This window comes from Pseudophryne corroboree, chromosome 2 (assembly GCF_028390025.1).
Source record: "Pseudophryne corroboree isolate aPseCor3 chromosome 2, aPseCor3.hap2, whole genome shotgun sequence".
In the NCBI taxonomy this organism is placed as follows: Eukaryota; Metazoa; Chordata; class Amphibia; order Anura; family Myobatrachidae; genus Pseudophryne; species Pseudophryne corroboree.
The window spans coordinates 204355242-204371969 of NC_086445.1; the positions used below are offsets into that span (position 1 = coordinate 204355242).

General features: G+C 42.5%; 1 protein-coding gene across 4 annotated transcripts in view; it reads left to right on the top strand.

Annotated features, from left to right (window-relative positions):
- The window catches only part of GTF2H4 (general transcription factor IIH subunit 4), a 194799-nt gene extending 188088 nt beyond the window's left edge, over positions 1 to 6711 (top strand). For all 4 annotated transcript variants that reach the window (XM_063952239.1, XM_063952237.1, XM_063952236.1 and 1 more), the window contains exon 14: positions 6129 to 6711. In XM_063952239.1, the coding sequence (XP_063808309.1) occupies positions 6129 to 6301 (173 nt within the window). In that variant the 3' untranslated portion in view covers positions 6302 to 6711. The remainder of the gene's footprint in view (positions 1 to 6128) is intronic.
- Positions 6712 to 16728: the final 10017 nt, after the last annotated feature.

The following is a 16728-nucleotide window of genomic DNA, read 5'->3' on the forward strand; positions in this document are numbered from 1 at the left end:
TAGCTGACTCAGCAGTGTAAATACATCTTTTTCTAATCTACAATAGCTGCAGCCTCTAATATTTTTCCCAAAAGCGCATGGCTTTGCTAGGAGGGGTAACCATTCTACCTAAGATTGACCGGCCCTTCAGGTTGCTAGCTTGTGGCGCAAATTATGACAATGCCAGTATACATCCTTAAGCAGAGGTTAGGTGGGGATGAAAGTGTGGCTAACACCAGAATGGAAATAAAGTAACCTTTTTATTTCTCATATGTCCTAGAGGATGCTGGGGTCCACTTCAGTACCATGGGGTATAGACGGTTCCGCAGGAGCCATGGGCACTTTAAGACTTTTTCAGAGGTGAACTGGCTCCTCCCTCTATGCCCCTTAATCAGACATCAGTTTAGAAAATGTGCCCAGGCAGACTGGATGCACTCCAGGGGAGCTCTACTGAGTTTCTCTGAAAGACTTTGTTAGGTTTTTTATTTTCAGGGAGGACTGCTGGCAACAGTCTCCCTGCTTCATGGGACTTACGGGGCAGAAGTCTCTCCCCTTACAGAGCCAGAAGACAGGTGAGTGTACAGAAGAGGATCTTCAGTCATCGTGATGGCTAAAAGGTACCGCGTGGCGGGCGGGAACGTTGCGCGCCATGCTACCCATCAACACAGGCACAGCAGGGTGCAGGGGGGGTGTGTGCGCACTGGGCAGCATGAACCTACTCAAAACTGGCTAACAAGGGGACATAAGATGCTGAGGCGCAGTCCTACCCCCAGCCAGTATAAAGAATAGTATTGAAAAGTCTGAGGGGAAACGCGTCATTACACTACTCAGCGCCATTTTTTCTCCTAGCAAGCTGCAGAGAAGAATGCTGGTCCTCCTCCACTACTGAACCAAGTATCAGGGGGCAAAACAGGGGGGCCACAGTATAATTGGTGCTGTATGGTGAATTTGTCATTATAAAAGCGATACAGGTCTGTGGGCATTTTGTGTTACACAGGGATTATATCACTAGCGCTGAGTTGTGAGCTGGCAAATCCTTTCTGTGTCCTTCTGACAGGTTTTACTGTGGGTCTGTCCCCTATAAGTCCCGGAGTGCCTGTGGTGTGGTTGTGCACATGTGTGACATGTCTGTGGCATGGAGCTCTTCCCCTGAGGGAGCCATTTTAGGGACACAGAGTTGTAATGTGGTGGCGCTGCCGGCATACCACGAGCCTGAATGGGTGAAAGAATTACGTGATAGTGTGAATCATATCAGTAAGAGATTGGATAAGTCTGAGTCTCGTGCAGAAAACTGGAAAAAATCAGTGGAAGATGTGATTTTTCATAGTTCTGCCTTTTCATCCAGAGGGGATCCCTCTGGGCCACATAAAAGGCTATTTGCACAAATAGCACAAACTGATACCGACACGGACTCTGATTCCTGTGTCGACACTAGTGATTCCAGGGGAATAGATCCTAAATTGGCAAAAAGCATTCAATATATGATTGTTGCTATAAAGAAGGTCTTAGAAGTTACGGAAGCCCCTCCTTTACCTCAGGAGAAGGCTTATTTTTATAGGGAAAAGAAAATTAACGTAACTTTCCCTCCTTCTCACGAGCTAAATACTCTCTTTGAGGGAGTTTGGGCAAACCCTGAAAAGAAATTTCAGATTCCCAAAAGAATTCAGGTTGCTTATCCTTTCCTGGCAAAGGACAGGAAAAGGTGGGAGTCATCCCCTGTTTTAGACAGTGCCTTGTCACGATTAACTAAAAAGGTGATTCTCCCTGCGCCTGGGACGGCTTCACTAAAGGAGCCGGCAGACCGCAAGTTGGAGACTACGTTAAAATCTATTTATGTGGCCAGTGGTACGCTACTCAGACCCACCATTGCTTGTGCGTGGGTGAGTAGTGCTATCGAAAAATGGTCCGATAACTTGTCATCTGAAATTGACACGATAGATAGAGACGAGATACTCCTAACGTTAGGTCATATTAAAGACGCTGCTGCATACATGCTAGTAGCCATGAAAGATATTGGGCTCTTAGGTTCAAAAACCGCTACCATGGCAGTCTCAGCTCGGAGGGCATTGTGGATTCGCCAATGGAATGCTGACGCAGATTCCAAAAGAAATATGGAGGCTCTCCCGTATAAAGGTGAGGCCTTGTTTGGAGATGGGCTGGATGCTTTAGTCTCTGCGGCTACCGCTGGTAAGTCGACATTCTTGCCTTATGCTCCTGCGCCTGCGAAAAAGACACATCACTCTCAGATGCAGTACTTTCGGCCCAACAGATACAAAAAGGGTAAAGGTTCCCCTTTCTTTGCAGGTAGAGGGAGGGGAAGAGGAAAAAAGTCCACAGCGTCCCCAGGATCACAGGAGCAGAAATCAACCCCTGCTTCTGCCAAATCTGCAGCATGACACTGGGGCTCCCTTGCGGGAGTCCGCTCGGGTGGGAGCACGTCTGAAACTTTTCAGTTAGCTCTGGGTTCAATCTGGCCTGGACCCATGGGTCTTGCAAATAGTATCCCATGGATACAAACTGGAGTTTCAAAACGTCCCCCCATGCCGATTTTTCAAATCGACCTTGCCAGCTTCTCTCCCGGACAGAGAAGTAGTAACAGCTGCAATTCAAAAACTATGTCAGGATCAAGTCATTGTCCTGGTGCCCTTGTCACAACAGGGAGAATGTTTTTATTCAAGCCTCTTCAGACCAATTTTAAACCTGAAATCTCTGAATCTCTACCTGAAAAGGTTCAAGTTCAAGATAGAATCTCTGAGGGCAGTGATTTCCAGTCTGGAGGAGGGGGACTTCATGGTGTCAGTGGACATAAAAGATGCCTACTTACATATCCCCATTTATCCTCATCAAGCTTATCTGGGATTCGCAGTACAGGATTGCCATTACCAGTTCCAGACGTTGCCGTTCGTACTCTCCACGGCACCAAGGGTATTCACCAAGGTGATGGCAGAGATGATGGTCCTCCTTCGACAGCAAGGAGGAGTCAATATAATCCCTTACCTGGACGATCTTCTGATAAAAGCGAGATCCAGCGAACGGTTGGTGCACACTCTCCCTGTCCATACTCCAACTACACGCTTGGATCATGAATTTTCCAAAGTCGCAGTTGGAACCGACTACAAGATTGTCCTTTCTGGGGATGATACTGGACACAGAAGTACAGAGGGTTTTTCTTCCAGTAGAAAAGGCTCTGGAAATCCAGAGAATGGTCAAGCAAATTTTAAAACCAACAAGAGTGTCGACCCATCAATGCATTCGGTTGTTAGGAAAGATGGTAGCGGCCTACGAGGCCATACGGTTTGGCCGATTCCATGCCAGAGTATTCCAGTGGGACCTGTTGGACAAATGGTCCGGTTCCCACCTACACATGCACCAGAAGATAATCCTGTCTTCCAGAGCCAGGATTTCACTCCTGTGGTGGCTACACAGTTCTCATCTACTAGAGGGACGCAGGTTCGGGATTCAGGACTGGGTCCTAGTAACCACGGGTGCAAGTCTCCCGAGGTTGGGGAGCAGTCACACAGGGAAAAAGCTTCCAAGGAAAATGGTCAAGTCAGGAAACCTGTCTTCACATAAACATTCTGGAATTGAGAGCCATTTACAATAGCCTTCTATAAGCGGTACATTTTCTTAAAGATCAACCCGTGCAGATCCAGTCGGACAATGTAACAGCAGTCGCATACATAAACCGTCGGGGCGGAACCAAAAGCAGAGCAGCGATGGCAGAGGTGACAAAGATCCTCCTCTGGGCAGAAAGACATGCAAAAGCTCTGTCGGCAATCTTCATTCTGGGAGTGGACAACTGGGAAGCAGACTTCCTCAGCAGACACGATCTCCATCCAGGAGAGTGGGGCCTCCGCCAAGAAGTCTTCGCAGAGGTGACAAGTCTTTGGGTAGTTCCTCAAGTAGACATAATGGCGTCTCATCTCAACAAGAAGCTTCAGAGATATTGTTCCAGGTCGAGAGACCCTCAAGCAATAGCAGTGGATGCACTGGTGTCACAGTGGGTGTTTCGGTCGGTGTATGTCTTCCCTCCACTTCCACTAATACCAAAAGTTCTCAAGCTCATAAGAAGAACAAGGGTTCGAGCGATCCTCATTGTCCCAGACTGGCCAAGGAGAGCTTGGTATCCAGATCTTCAGGAGTTGCTCATAGAAGATCCTCGGCCTCTTCCTCTTCGCGAGGACCTGCTGCAGCAGGGGCCATGTGTGTATCAAGATTTACCACGGCTACGTTTGACGCCATGGCTGTTGAGCGCAGGATCCTAGCCCGAAAGGGTATTCCCAAAGAAGTCATTCCCACTCTTATTCAGGCCAGGAAAGGAGTAACGTCTAGACATAACCACCATATTTGGAGAAAGTATGTGTCTTGGTGTGAATCCAAGAAGGCTCCTACTGAAGAGTTTCAGTTGGGACATATTCTCTATTTTCTGCAGACGGGTGTGAATGCGGGCCTATGATTGGGTTCAATCAAGGTCCAGATTTCGGCCATATCAGTTTTCTTTCAAAAACAATTGGCTTCCCTTCCAGATGTTCAGACGTTCGTGAAAGGGGTGCTGCACATCCAACCTCCATTTGTGCCTCCGGTGGCACCATGGGACCTTAATGTGGTGTTGCAGTACCTTCTATCGGATTGGTTTGAAGAGGAGATAGAATTGGAATTTCTCACTTGGAAAGTGGTCATGCTGTTGGCCTTGGCATCCGCAAAGGCGGGTGTCAGAGTTGGGGGCCTTGTCTCACAAGAGCCCTTACCTGATCTTCCATGAAGATAGGGCAGAGTTAAGAACTCGTCAGCAATTTCTTCCGAAGGTGGTTTTGTCTTTCCATATAAACCAACCTATTGTGGTGCCAGTGGCTACTGACACCTTCACTGCTTCAAATTCTCTTGATGGGGTCAGAGCTTTGAAAATTTATGTCGCTAGAACAGCTCGGATACGGAAAACAGAGGCTCTGTTTGTCCTGTATGATTCCAACAAGATTGGGTGTCCTGCTTCTAAGCAGACCATTGCGCGCTGGATCAGAGGGACGATTCAGCACGCTCATTCCACGGCAGGATTGCCGATACCGAATTCGGTAAAAGCCCATTCTACTAGAAAGGTGGGCTCATCCTGGGCGGCTGCCCGGGGGGGGTCTCGGCATTACAAGTTTGCCGAGCAGCTACTTGGTCAGGGGCAAACACGTTTGCAAAGTTTTACAAGTTTGACACCTTGGCCGATGAGGACCTCAAGTTTGGTCAATCGGTGCTGCAGGGTCATCCGCACTCTCCCGCCCGTACTGGAGCTTTGGTATAACCCCATGGTACTGAAGTGGACCCCAGCATCCTCTAGGACGTATGAGAAAACAGGATTTTAATACCTACCGGTAAATCCTTTTCTCCTAGTCCGTAGAGGATACTGGGCACCCGACCCAGTGCGTACTTTACCTGCAGTGGTTAGTTTTGTAGTTACACAAGTGTTGTGTTACAATTATTTTCAGCATGTTGCTGCAATTGTTCATGCCCGTTGGCATGGGTTATGTTGAATGCCATGTTATGCGGCATGGTTGATGTGTGAGCTGGTTTGATCTCACCGTTAAATTAAAAGTAAATCCTATCCTCGAAATGTCCGTCTCCCTGGGCACAGTTCCTATACTGAGGTCTGGAGGAGGGGCATAGAGGGAGGAGCCAGTTCACACTCTGAAAAAGTCTTAAAGTGCCCATGGCTCCTGTGGAACAGTCTATACCCCATGGTACTGAAGTGGACCCCAGCATCCTCTACGGACTAGGAGAAAAGGATTTACCGGTAGGTATTAAAATCCTGTTTTAACTTTGTCCACCGCATATATGTTCTAGACTTCTAGACTATACCTCTTTACCTGCTCTTTATATATCCTTGTTTTTTATGGGCCTTACAATGGCACCAATTATGTCATATCAAACATCCTACAATATCAAATATATCAAAAGATGTACAGAAGGTCTCGCTTAGTACATATAAGGATTATGTGAAGGAAAACACAATGGGGAGCTCGGAAAGCATGCTCGTATCCCCATGCCTATGACAAGAATATTTTTATAGTTTTAACTTTATATTCATCGAAAATAAAATATATGGTTAGATTAATTTAATTTTGCTGTCCTGCTTCAATTTGTTGTATTTTCGCTTTACCCAACAGGTGTCCTATACAATCAGTTCCTCTCACAGGTGGACTTCGAACTACTGAGAAATTATGCTCGTGATCTTGGCGTACTTGTCTTCGAAAACCCAGTTCGACGCGTGATGGTGGTGACACCAGGAGGCCATTCAGACGTTAAACGCTTTTGGAAGCGGCAAAAGCATAGCTCATGAGACTTAAAGTTCTTGGCCTAAACTTTGTTATCGGTTTGCAGGTTTTTGTACTACCTTCTACATTAGGCACTTACTATACGTAGTGAAGTTTACCGGGAACGGTCCTGTTTAAAGAAACTTTTAGCTGACTTTTATTTTCACAGACAGTGATATGGCTTCTGTCTACAAAAATATGTTTTGTTTCCTAGAAACTTTTTTTAAAATCCAGGTTTAATATTGCAATTCTGTTTCCTAATTTATACTCTGACTTATAGGAGTGTTGTTGTACTCCTGCAAAACTTACTTTTAATATTCACTGAATTCGAAAGAATACACCACCATCATCCTCTGAGGACTAGTAAATGGTCAGAATGTCTCCCCTAATTCTTTATATATTGCTGCTACATAAATAAAGTGGTCAGGAAATTTGATGGTTTGTTTTGTTCCTGAAGGTAACTACAATCTCAACATGTCAAACAATTTAAACAGCACTGTAAATATATACAGGTAATTAGTTAAGGATGTCAAATGTATATGGTTAAGAATCAAATCCATTCATTGTAGCTTTCACCACTTTCTCACTTTTTGGAAAATGAATGTCTTCCACCTTCCCAATAATTACATATGGGAGCGGGGTTCAGTGTGTAGTCTCACCAGTAGATAACTTGCATCCAGCATTATAACATGAGTATCAATCCCTGGTCTTATTAATACAAATATATATACCATTTTTCTAAAACTACTCCAGCCTTACTACTTGAAATCAGTGGTTTCATTTACTGAAATCCTTGAAACACGGTTCAGATAACGAATATTAAACATCTAGGTTACAAAGTTTTTAGTTTACCAATACATAGCTGTCACTGCAAGTTTTCTGTGTTAACATACACATATCCATCATAGTGGGGAATTCAATTAGGTGCTGGGAGGATTCGCCCAACGCTGCTGCACTTTATGACCGCAGTGATCTCGCTCAAAAGTGTTTGCTGCCCCATAGGCAGTAAGCACTTTTAGGCAAATACAGCATTTGGCTGCTCAGGAATCTGAATGAATCTGGAAGGCAGAGGCCACCGATGGCCAAACGGTCGGCTGTGTGCAAACACCAGACTTGACCATCATGAAAGTGAGGGCGGGACAGTGCCAGGACAGCCCGAGGCTCTAAAAACCCACCAAGTTGAAGTGAAAACCAACAGCAGAAACGACTTCCAAGATAATCCTGGAAATCCACCAGGTCTGGGAGCCCATCCATAACCAATGGAATGAAAGTCAACTGGACTTTTAGGCTTCTTGCAGAAAGGTGTATAGACCAGGCAGCAGGGTCAGCTGACACAGAAAGAAGATGGATAAGGCAGAAACTTTTCCCCTGAGCGAGCCCAGGCGAAGACCAGAATCCACTCTAGTTTGAAGGAACTGAAGAAGGCGAGTGAGCCGAAGCATAAAATAATAAAATAAAATAAAAGGTTGAGGACAGTCCCGATAAGCATCCGGCTCCCTTGGCCACTTAATCTAAACTGGGGCTAGTAAGGGTATAGAGGGGGGAGGTGCCAACTTTTTATTTTTAAGACTATTTAAAGTGCCAGCCTCCACTCATCTATACCCCAGTGTATACTTCAGTGTCCCCTAATGGATGGAGAAAAGTTTTATATATCTTTTGATACTATTTGTGATTGATATGTAGAACAATAACATCTGTCCAAGAAGCAGGGACTGCCTAAACCATTGTCTGGACCATTGGGTGGCAAAGGAGCCTCTACCTCCTCCTCTTCTCTGGTCAGTTGTGTTTACCCATTCTCTCAATACCTAACTCAACTAATCAACATTTCGAACAATCGCTGAACTATGCATACAACTTTAATTAAAATTTCTTTCTACTTAAGGAGAAACAAACCTTACACCCATGAATCAACTTTGCATATCCTCTTTTTTTCTCCCTGCATGTTCTTATCGTTGTTTGAGAAATCATACCCAACCCTTGGCCCAGTTCAATCCGCATGCTCTCATTCTCCCCATCCCATAACAAATCACTTCGTACAATCACTTCGTACATAGTGTCTTTCCACTAACCTTCCTTCCCTTTTTCATGTGCGCCCCAGACCATGAAATCTGTTTGTATAGATTTCACTGTTGATCTATGTATCTCAAAATCCCACAACCACTGACCGATAATGGCTTACCTTCCCTGATACCCCCTAGAAGAGTGTTGTAGGGTATGCGGTATCTCCCTCAGCCATGCTCCCAGACGGAAATACTTTTCTATTATTGCACCTTCTCAATCATAACCTCAGAACTCTCCCTCTTTCTCTCCCTTTGAAGTCCACACCCATCCATTTATTTCTCTCGACATTTGTGTTGCTTTCATTTATTGTCACATGGATCCAATTTTCCAATTCCTTGACTGCCTGGCTCATTTATTTTGTATCCGTTGACCTGCTTTTTACTCTTAAGGTGGTCCTCCAGGCATCCAAACAGTCCAGGGTTTAAGCATGTCCATGCTTAGGCAGATGTGACTTAATTTGTGCCTCAGTTTACACCAGCAGGAATATCCCTAAAACTCCTGACTGTTGGGGTGCCTTGATGACCGTGTTTGGGAGAACCTAGGTCATTGGTTCGCAAACTTTTCTTTGCTGGGCTGCTGTCCCTTTGACCCATCACTATACATTTCGGCTATCATTTAAGAACTCCTATTGAATCATGGCTATAAACTAAGGGATCACCTAATTTATCCGACCATTGTGCAAAAGCGATTCATTGCAAAACTTTTATACAACACCTGCATTGTCAATCAGTTGGACATGGCAACATTATTAACTGCCGATTGTTGCTACATTTTAACTAACACTGACTGTTTGCTTCCAACTAATTCTATTAACAATCAACTTTGGTTCAGTGTTGGGTAAAACCATTGCTTCACTTGCTGCTCATAAGGATTGGCAATTATCCTGTTACTTAATTGTAGCGCTCAACAGTATTAAATAGCTGTTTCAGGATTTTAGGTTTTATATACATTGTGGAAGTCTTATATCAGCTTATGTTCGCATATTTGAATGTGATTTATTTACGACTTATGTTCAATAAATATTGATTTGTTATTTGTACACTGTGTTTGGACAGCACTTCCTACCATCCAATTACTTTAATATGGAGTTGGGCCTCCTTTTGCAACTACAACAGCTTCCATTCTTCTTGGAAGGCTTTCCACAAGATTTTGGAGTTTTTCTGTGGGAATTTGTGCCCATCCATTGTGCAGAGCATTTATGAGGTCAGATACTGATTTTGGACGAGTAGTCCTGGCTTGCAATCTCCGTTCCAGTTCATCCCAAAGAAGCTCGATGGGGTTGCGGTCAGGGCTCTATGTGGGCCAGTCAAGTTCTTCCACATCAAACTCTTCAAACCATGTATTTATAGTCCTTGCTGTATGCACTGGGGCACAGTCAAGTTGGAATAGAAAAGGGCCTTCCCCAAACTGTTCCCACAAAGATGGAAACCTAGCATTGTCCAAAATGTCTTAGTATGCTGAATCATTATGATTGCCCTTCTCTGGAAAGAAGGTGCCTAGCCCAAACCCTGATATACAGACCCATACCATTATCCCTCCTCCACCTAACTTCGCAGTTGGCATAATGCAGTAAGGCAGGTAATGTTCTCCTGGCATCCGCCAAACCCAGACTCACCCATCTGACTGTCAGAGAAGTGTGATTCGTCACTCCACAGAACACGTTTCCACTGCTCCACAGAGTGTCGGTGTGCTTTACACCACTCCATCTGACGCTTGCCATTGGACTTGGTGATGTGAGGCTTGCATGCAGCGCTCGGCCATGGAAACCCGTTTCATTAAACTCCTGCCACACAGTTTTTGTGCTTAAATTAATGCCAGTGGAAGTTCAGAACTCTACAGCTATGGAATCAACAGACGTTTGGCGACTTTTACGCACTATGTGCCTTAGCCGTTGTTGACCCCGCTCTGTGATTTGATTTGGTCTTCCTCTTTATGAGTTGCTGTTGTTTATAAATGCTTCCAACTTTCTAATATCACAGTTGACCATGGAATATCCAGCAGGGATAAAATTTCACAAAGTGTCTTATTGCAAAGGTGGCGTCCTGTCACAGTACCACGACTGGAGTCACTGAGCTTTTCAGAACGACAAATTTTGTATCACAAATATATGCAAATGGAGAGTGTGTGGCTAGGTGCTTGATTTTCTACACCTGTGGTAATGTATCTGATTGAAACACCTGAATTCAACAATTAATAGGTGTGGCCAAATACTTTTGTCCATATAGTGTAAAATATATATATATATATATATATATATATATATATGAAGCTGCGGCACTCAGGGTCTGATAGTCAAAATGTGTATTAAACACAAAAAAAGGTGGTCACATGTATTTCCAACGTTTCGGGGCTTTGCGTCCCTTTGTCAAGGTGTGTCCAAGCACCAACGCGTTTCAACCCTAAATCAGGTCTTTTTCAAGGTGTAAACCCACAAACTGAAGGACCAGATATTTATAGTGATTCTAATACCCCTAATTAGACACACCTACTTCCTGTATCTGGAGGTGTGTCTGTACATTCTTAAGGCAAATAAAACATTTCTTCCCTGTATCTCATGGTTACATCTATCTCTAATAATGCATAATTCAGTTTCCAGAACATCATATTTATATTCAAGCACTTAAAAACAACATTTTCAAGTAATTCCTGTCATTTTCTCGCTATGCGTTCCATAGCTGGAACGCATAGCGTCACTTCCAGTTTCGCCGGAAGTGATGTAGCGTAGGGTTGAAACGTGTTTGTGTTTGGACTGCCATTGCTGCCTGGGACCATAAGGAGGTACACCTCTATAGGGGGAGCTTTCATTATATAAAAAACCCTATATGTTCTAATTTGTGCCTTCCTCAGAAGGTCATATGTGGTATGCATGTATTTGGCATTTTAATACTTTTTTAATCAATAAAAAGTTGATGGTATGCACTATGGTTTGTCCACCATTTATGTTTTGCATAACTTCACCCAAAAGCGGTTAATATCAACAAAGGTGGAACGGGAACCGTGTGGCTGCCTCATTGAAACTGAAGGAACCAGATCAATTTTTTCGTGAAAGGAGAGACTGTGAATATTGAACATCTGAATGGATATACTGAACAGGTTTTCCCATTCTGAACTATATACTATATTAAGTGACTATGTTACAGAGTAATTCCATATATCCATTTTAGAGATACAAAGAAGGAATGATAATATTGGCTTCTGTAACCTGAAGCCGAATTAACATCCCTATACTGTAGCCTTGGCTGAATAGACAATCCCAGCTCACATGGCCAGCTCAGCCCACTGATACAGCTAGCCCACATGCTGTGAAAGACACCCACAGGTTGCATGTATACCTGAGAACTTGAAATCAGAGCTCTCTCTCCCAAAACCACTGAGGCAGATGTACAGTAGGTGCACACAGCTACAAAGCTCTCAGAAGCATGGCTTGCTCATCACCAGGACCGATCTCCTTACTAAGGCTAAGTATCATACACAATATCTCATAGATAAATAGCATAGAATAGTTAAATATGTGTTGGTGATAATACTCTATGAAATCTATAATGAATTGGAACAGTAGACAATCTGTAGCATAGCATTCCTGGTATACATTTGTGGATGGTGATTTATAACAGATTGTAGTGGTTTTGTATGGTGCATCTTGCTGAAGTATAGAAGTCAACACATACTTCCTTTTGTTACTGTAGTCATGTGCTTGTAGCAATGGCAAGCTGATACTTGTGGTTACCTGGTGATCTGGTCTTGTGATGGTTCATATAATATGGACAGCGTGCAATATGCTCTGGTTATTGAGATACTGTTTTGGCTTGGAATTGTGAAAGGTGATTAGATGGCTTGGAATTGTAATATCAGCACATATGCATTATGTTGAAGCTTATACGTTTTTCAATATAGTGGAGTCTTATGGCTTCTGCTATGTGATTATGGTGTAGCAAAGAATGCCATGTGTTTGGACTTGCAAATCTAAAATGGCTGCTGGCATTCCCTTTTGAACCATATGTTACAGACTTTGGAATCATGGGAGTTTTCCCAAAATGGAGTCTAGCTTCTGTCCCATGCGGTCTGTGGACAATGCAGCCACATGCTGCCCCTCCCCCACACACACACACACACACACAAACACACACATACATATACTAAAACCAATCCCCTAAGGTATTTATTTAAGATATATATTGTCCAATATATATCAATAAATCTAGGATTTAGCCGAGTGCTTTGAGTAAATATCTCCCCAGTAATAAATCCACACATACAGTACAGTACATACATCTCTCACACTTCTTTCATCCTATTTCTTTTCTTATATAGTTTAAATCTGTGAAACTATTATATGGTGACTTGCATTGTATTTGACCAATACTGTTTAATGATAAAAGTGAATTCTATGAGTAGCAATTGTTTGTTGAAATACATTCTTATGATTTACATTCTATATGACTGGCGTGCATTCTTATATGAACAGAATATTCCTAATGATTTAAAGATATATATGTCTAGATGCAACCTCTGCGGGTTTGCTTATAAAAGGAAAATTATACATTTGCTTCAAAGATATGAAATATAGTAATATAATACAAGCAATAGAATCAGACAGAGAAAAGGAGGGGAATAGAAAAGGAAAAAAGTATACCCCTCAGCATGGCCCCCTTATCAGACTAATTAAGACTTATAATTTGAAATACCTTAGGAAAAGTGTGCAGGAATCTTTCTTTTTTGTTCTATAGATTTGTGGATAGGTAAGATCCACGTTTGAATCCTGCAGCCTTTTTTTCAACAGTGCGCGCAAAGTGTATATTTTTGTCTTTTATCTATAAGGTTTTATATACCTACCTCAACTGGTACAGTTAGAGGTGTAGACGGTTTATCAAGGTATTCCCACCTCATTGTCTAAGCATCCGGTATGTATGATTGTAAAAAAATCATATACACCCTCTTTAAATTGGTATTGTTCATACGAATGGTTGTTAGATTTTATCATGTGGATTTCTGTACCCCTGAAGAAGTCCCATTAAGGGACAAAACGCGTTGGATCAAATTGTCTTTCTGCATTTGTGTCACTCAGTGAATCTATACCTACAAAGAAACTGAATGTAAAATCGGATAAATCCGAAGACACAGCTTTGTGAAACCTTATTGATGCTCTTGATGTTTTATTGTATTTTTATGAATACATTTTACTTGAATGTATTTGAAACTTTTATTGTATACCACTGCAATTAAGTACGTGAACAATACCATTAATCTAGAGCCCTCAGATCTGTGCATTGATGTTGTTTTTGAACCTTGGCTAACAGGAGGTTCTTCTAGAGGTGCTGCTTTAGACTCACATTTAGTGCTATTGGGTACCCCATGTATGTATGTATGTATGTATGTATGTGTGCATATATATGTATGTATGTGTGTGTGTATGTGTATATATATATATATATATATATATATATATATAGCCATAGAAGTTAGGAGCACTCACCAGTCTTCCAATTAAAAGGCAAAACTTTCAAAAGTTTCAAAGTGACATCCGTGCAAAGAGTAGCAGCAACGTTTCAGTCCTCTCTGGGACCTTTGTCAAGCTATCTAGGCAATGGACAAACCATACATATATACTCCAAAGACCCACCCCCAAGAAACAATGATTCAATTAACAATTAACCCCATGTTAAGCTCAATGTAGAGGTAACACATTTAAATGTAATACAATTACCTCAGCTTACATCATGACCTGACCGCATTTGTATCACCACTCCAAAAGACCATCAGCGCTTTACATAAAATAGCAGTAACGTGTTGTTAACACAGAACCAAATAGGTTATACAATACCCGTAACCCGTAACCTGCGTGTCACTAAAACCATAGCGTGCATTCCACCTAAAGCTGCGCTTCCTGGTCCTCCAACAACATTACCCGGAAGTCTGCGGCTAACGGCGGTGCTCACAAAACAGATTCCCTCATATGGCCAGATGAGTTTCTATAGCAAAGCTAACGGAGTTCAAATAGTCACCTGACCACCGCTCCCACCAGTCAACATGAACACAGCTCACTCTGCATTCTAGCTGCATGCAGCTTGCGTTCCAAGGCAGACAGGTCCAGGCCATTAGCTTAAGAATGGTAGATACATAATGTAGTCAGGGCCTGCAGGCAAGTATCAGAGTATAACAAATACTTTCACAAAATTGAATAAAAAAGACACCTGACCAAGTCAAATACAAACACTAATAAAATATGGGAATTCCCACAATATCTTAAGAGTAGACAGATCTAACACCTTTGCAAAAAATTTTTGTATATATCTGAAAATTATCAAAAAATGAATAAAAAATAAAAAGCAAAAACGTTAGTTTAACTGGAGTAATTTAGAGGAGGAATAGTCCTTCAATCCTAGAATACACTATATTGTATGGCATCATTGAGTCCACGAGGTAAATAGTGTCCAACTTTTAGATCCACGCTGCTTCACATCTCAGTAACATCCTACCACGGTCACCACCTCTGCGTGGCTTCTCAATTCTATCAATAATCATGCTTTTTAGCGAAAAGATAGTGCCTTGCCATGTAGAAGTGCCGTGCCACTGACTTATCTGAACCACCTTGTTCCAGAGCCTGGTGAATCGATGTTCAATGGTTCGCCATTCTTTCCCTGAAAGGACTAATCCTCTTTCCAACGTATACACGCGAACAAGGGCAAGTAAGAGTGTAAATCACATAGTCAGACAAGCAGCCAACCCGATGTCGTATGGGAATTCTCTTACCCGTATGTGGGTGATGGAAGTATTGTCCTGTCGACATACTCCAACATGTTGTAAAGTTGGGGCATCTAAAGCATCCCAATTTAACTGATCCCAACCAGGTATTAGCCATCCCTGTGAATGGTTGGTTGGGCTGCATAAGTATATCCTTGAGATTCCTCCCACGTCTCAAGCTAATTAAAGGTTTCTTTGGAAGTTTCTTTTTTTAGACTGGATTGCTCCTAACTACAGGCCAGAATTTCTTCACTGCCCATCTCACAAGTGGACCTGCCACATTGAAGGTAGTATTAATGACAAACGGGTTCTCATTAGTCCTTAGTTTCCTCATACCCATAAAGATATTCTTAGCTTTATGTAGACAAGAGTCAATGGTCAATCGGTCATAGCCCCTACTCAAAAACCTGTTCTTCATCTCAATCTGTAGTATTGCTGTTTCCTCATCCGAATTGTTCCGGAAGACCCGTACGAAGTGTGATATCAGGAGGCTTTGTTTTAATGCTTTAGGATGGTGACTATCAAATGACAAAAAGGTGTTTCGATCTGTCTCCTTCCGATAAAGGAGCCCTGTACCCATAGCCCTGTTCAGTGACAAAGATAGTGACATCCAAAAAATTGATAGTCTTAAAATCATAATTCAAAGTAAACTTGACTGGCGAGTCAAGTTGATTCAAAGTTTCTACCATATTGAGAAGTGCTGATTCTGATCCAAGCCAAATCAAAAAAATATTGTCTATAAAAATCGACGAAAGAACCGATATTACCACCAAACCGTGTGACTAAATTGGCGGTTTCATAACCATCCATATACAGATTAGCATAAACTGGCGCCAGATTACTCCCCATAGCAGTTCCCGCGGTCTGGAGGTAATACCTGTCCCCAAAAGTAAAATAGTTATATGTCAAAACCAGTTCCATCAATGAAAGTAGAAATTCTATTGGTGGGTTACCAGTGTATGACTTTAATAGAGCTTCTTTAACTGTATATAAACCATCCAAATGGAGAATGATGGTATACAGAGACACAACATCTAGAGTCACCATAATGCTATGCGGTGCATATGGTGTATCCCTGAGTGCCAAAAAATCGTTTGTATCTCTCAAATAGCTTGATGTTTCCATGACACTAAATTGTAAAAATGTGTCTACATACTTGGCTATTGGGGCAAATAGTGAGCCTTGGGCCGAAATAATCGGTCGCCCTGGAGGTTTATTAAAGGTCTTGTGAATCTTCGGTAGAACATGCAAGACAGGGCATATAGGGAAATCCGTACGTAAATAGTTAACCGTATCTAAATCAATCCACCCATTATTCATTGCCAAATCCAAAGTAGAGTCCAGACGATTTTTAAATGCACCCACCGGGTCACCTGACAGTAATTTATAAGTCTTGGAGTCACTTAATTGTCTAAAGGCCTCATTGTTGTAATCGATGGTGTTAAGCACAACCACCGCCCCACCTTTATCAGCCATCCAAATAGTGATGGACGAATTATCTCTGAGATCTTTCATGGCCTTACGTTCAAGTGAATCCAAGTTGTGTATCGCTAGTCTTTGTTTCTTGATATTCTCATGAACATCATTCCCCAACATTCTAGTAAACGTCCTGATGCTAGGATTATATGATAATGGATCATAGGTACTCCCC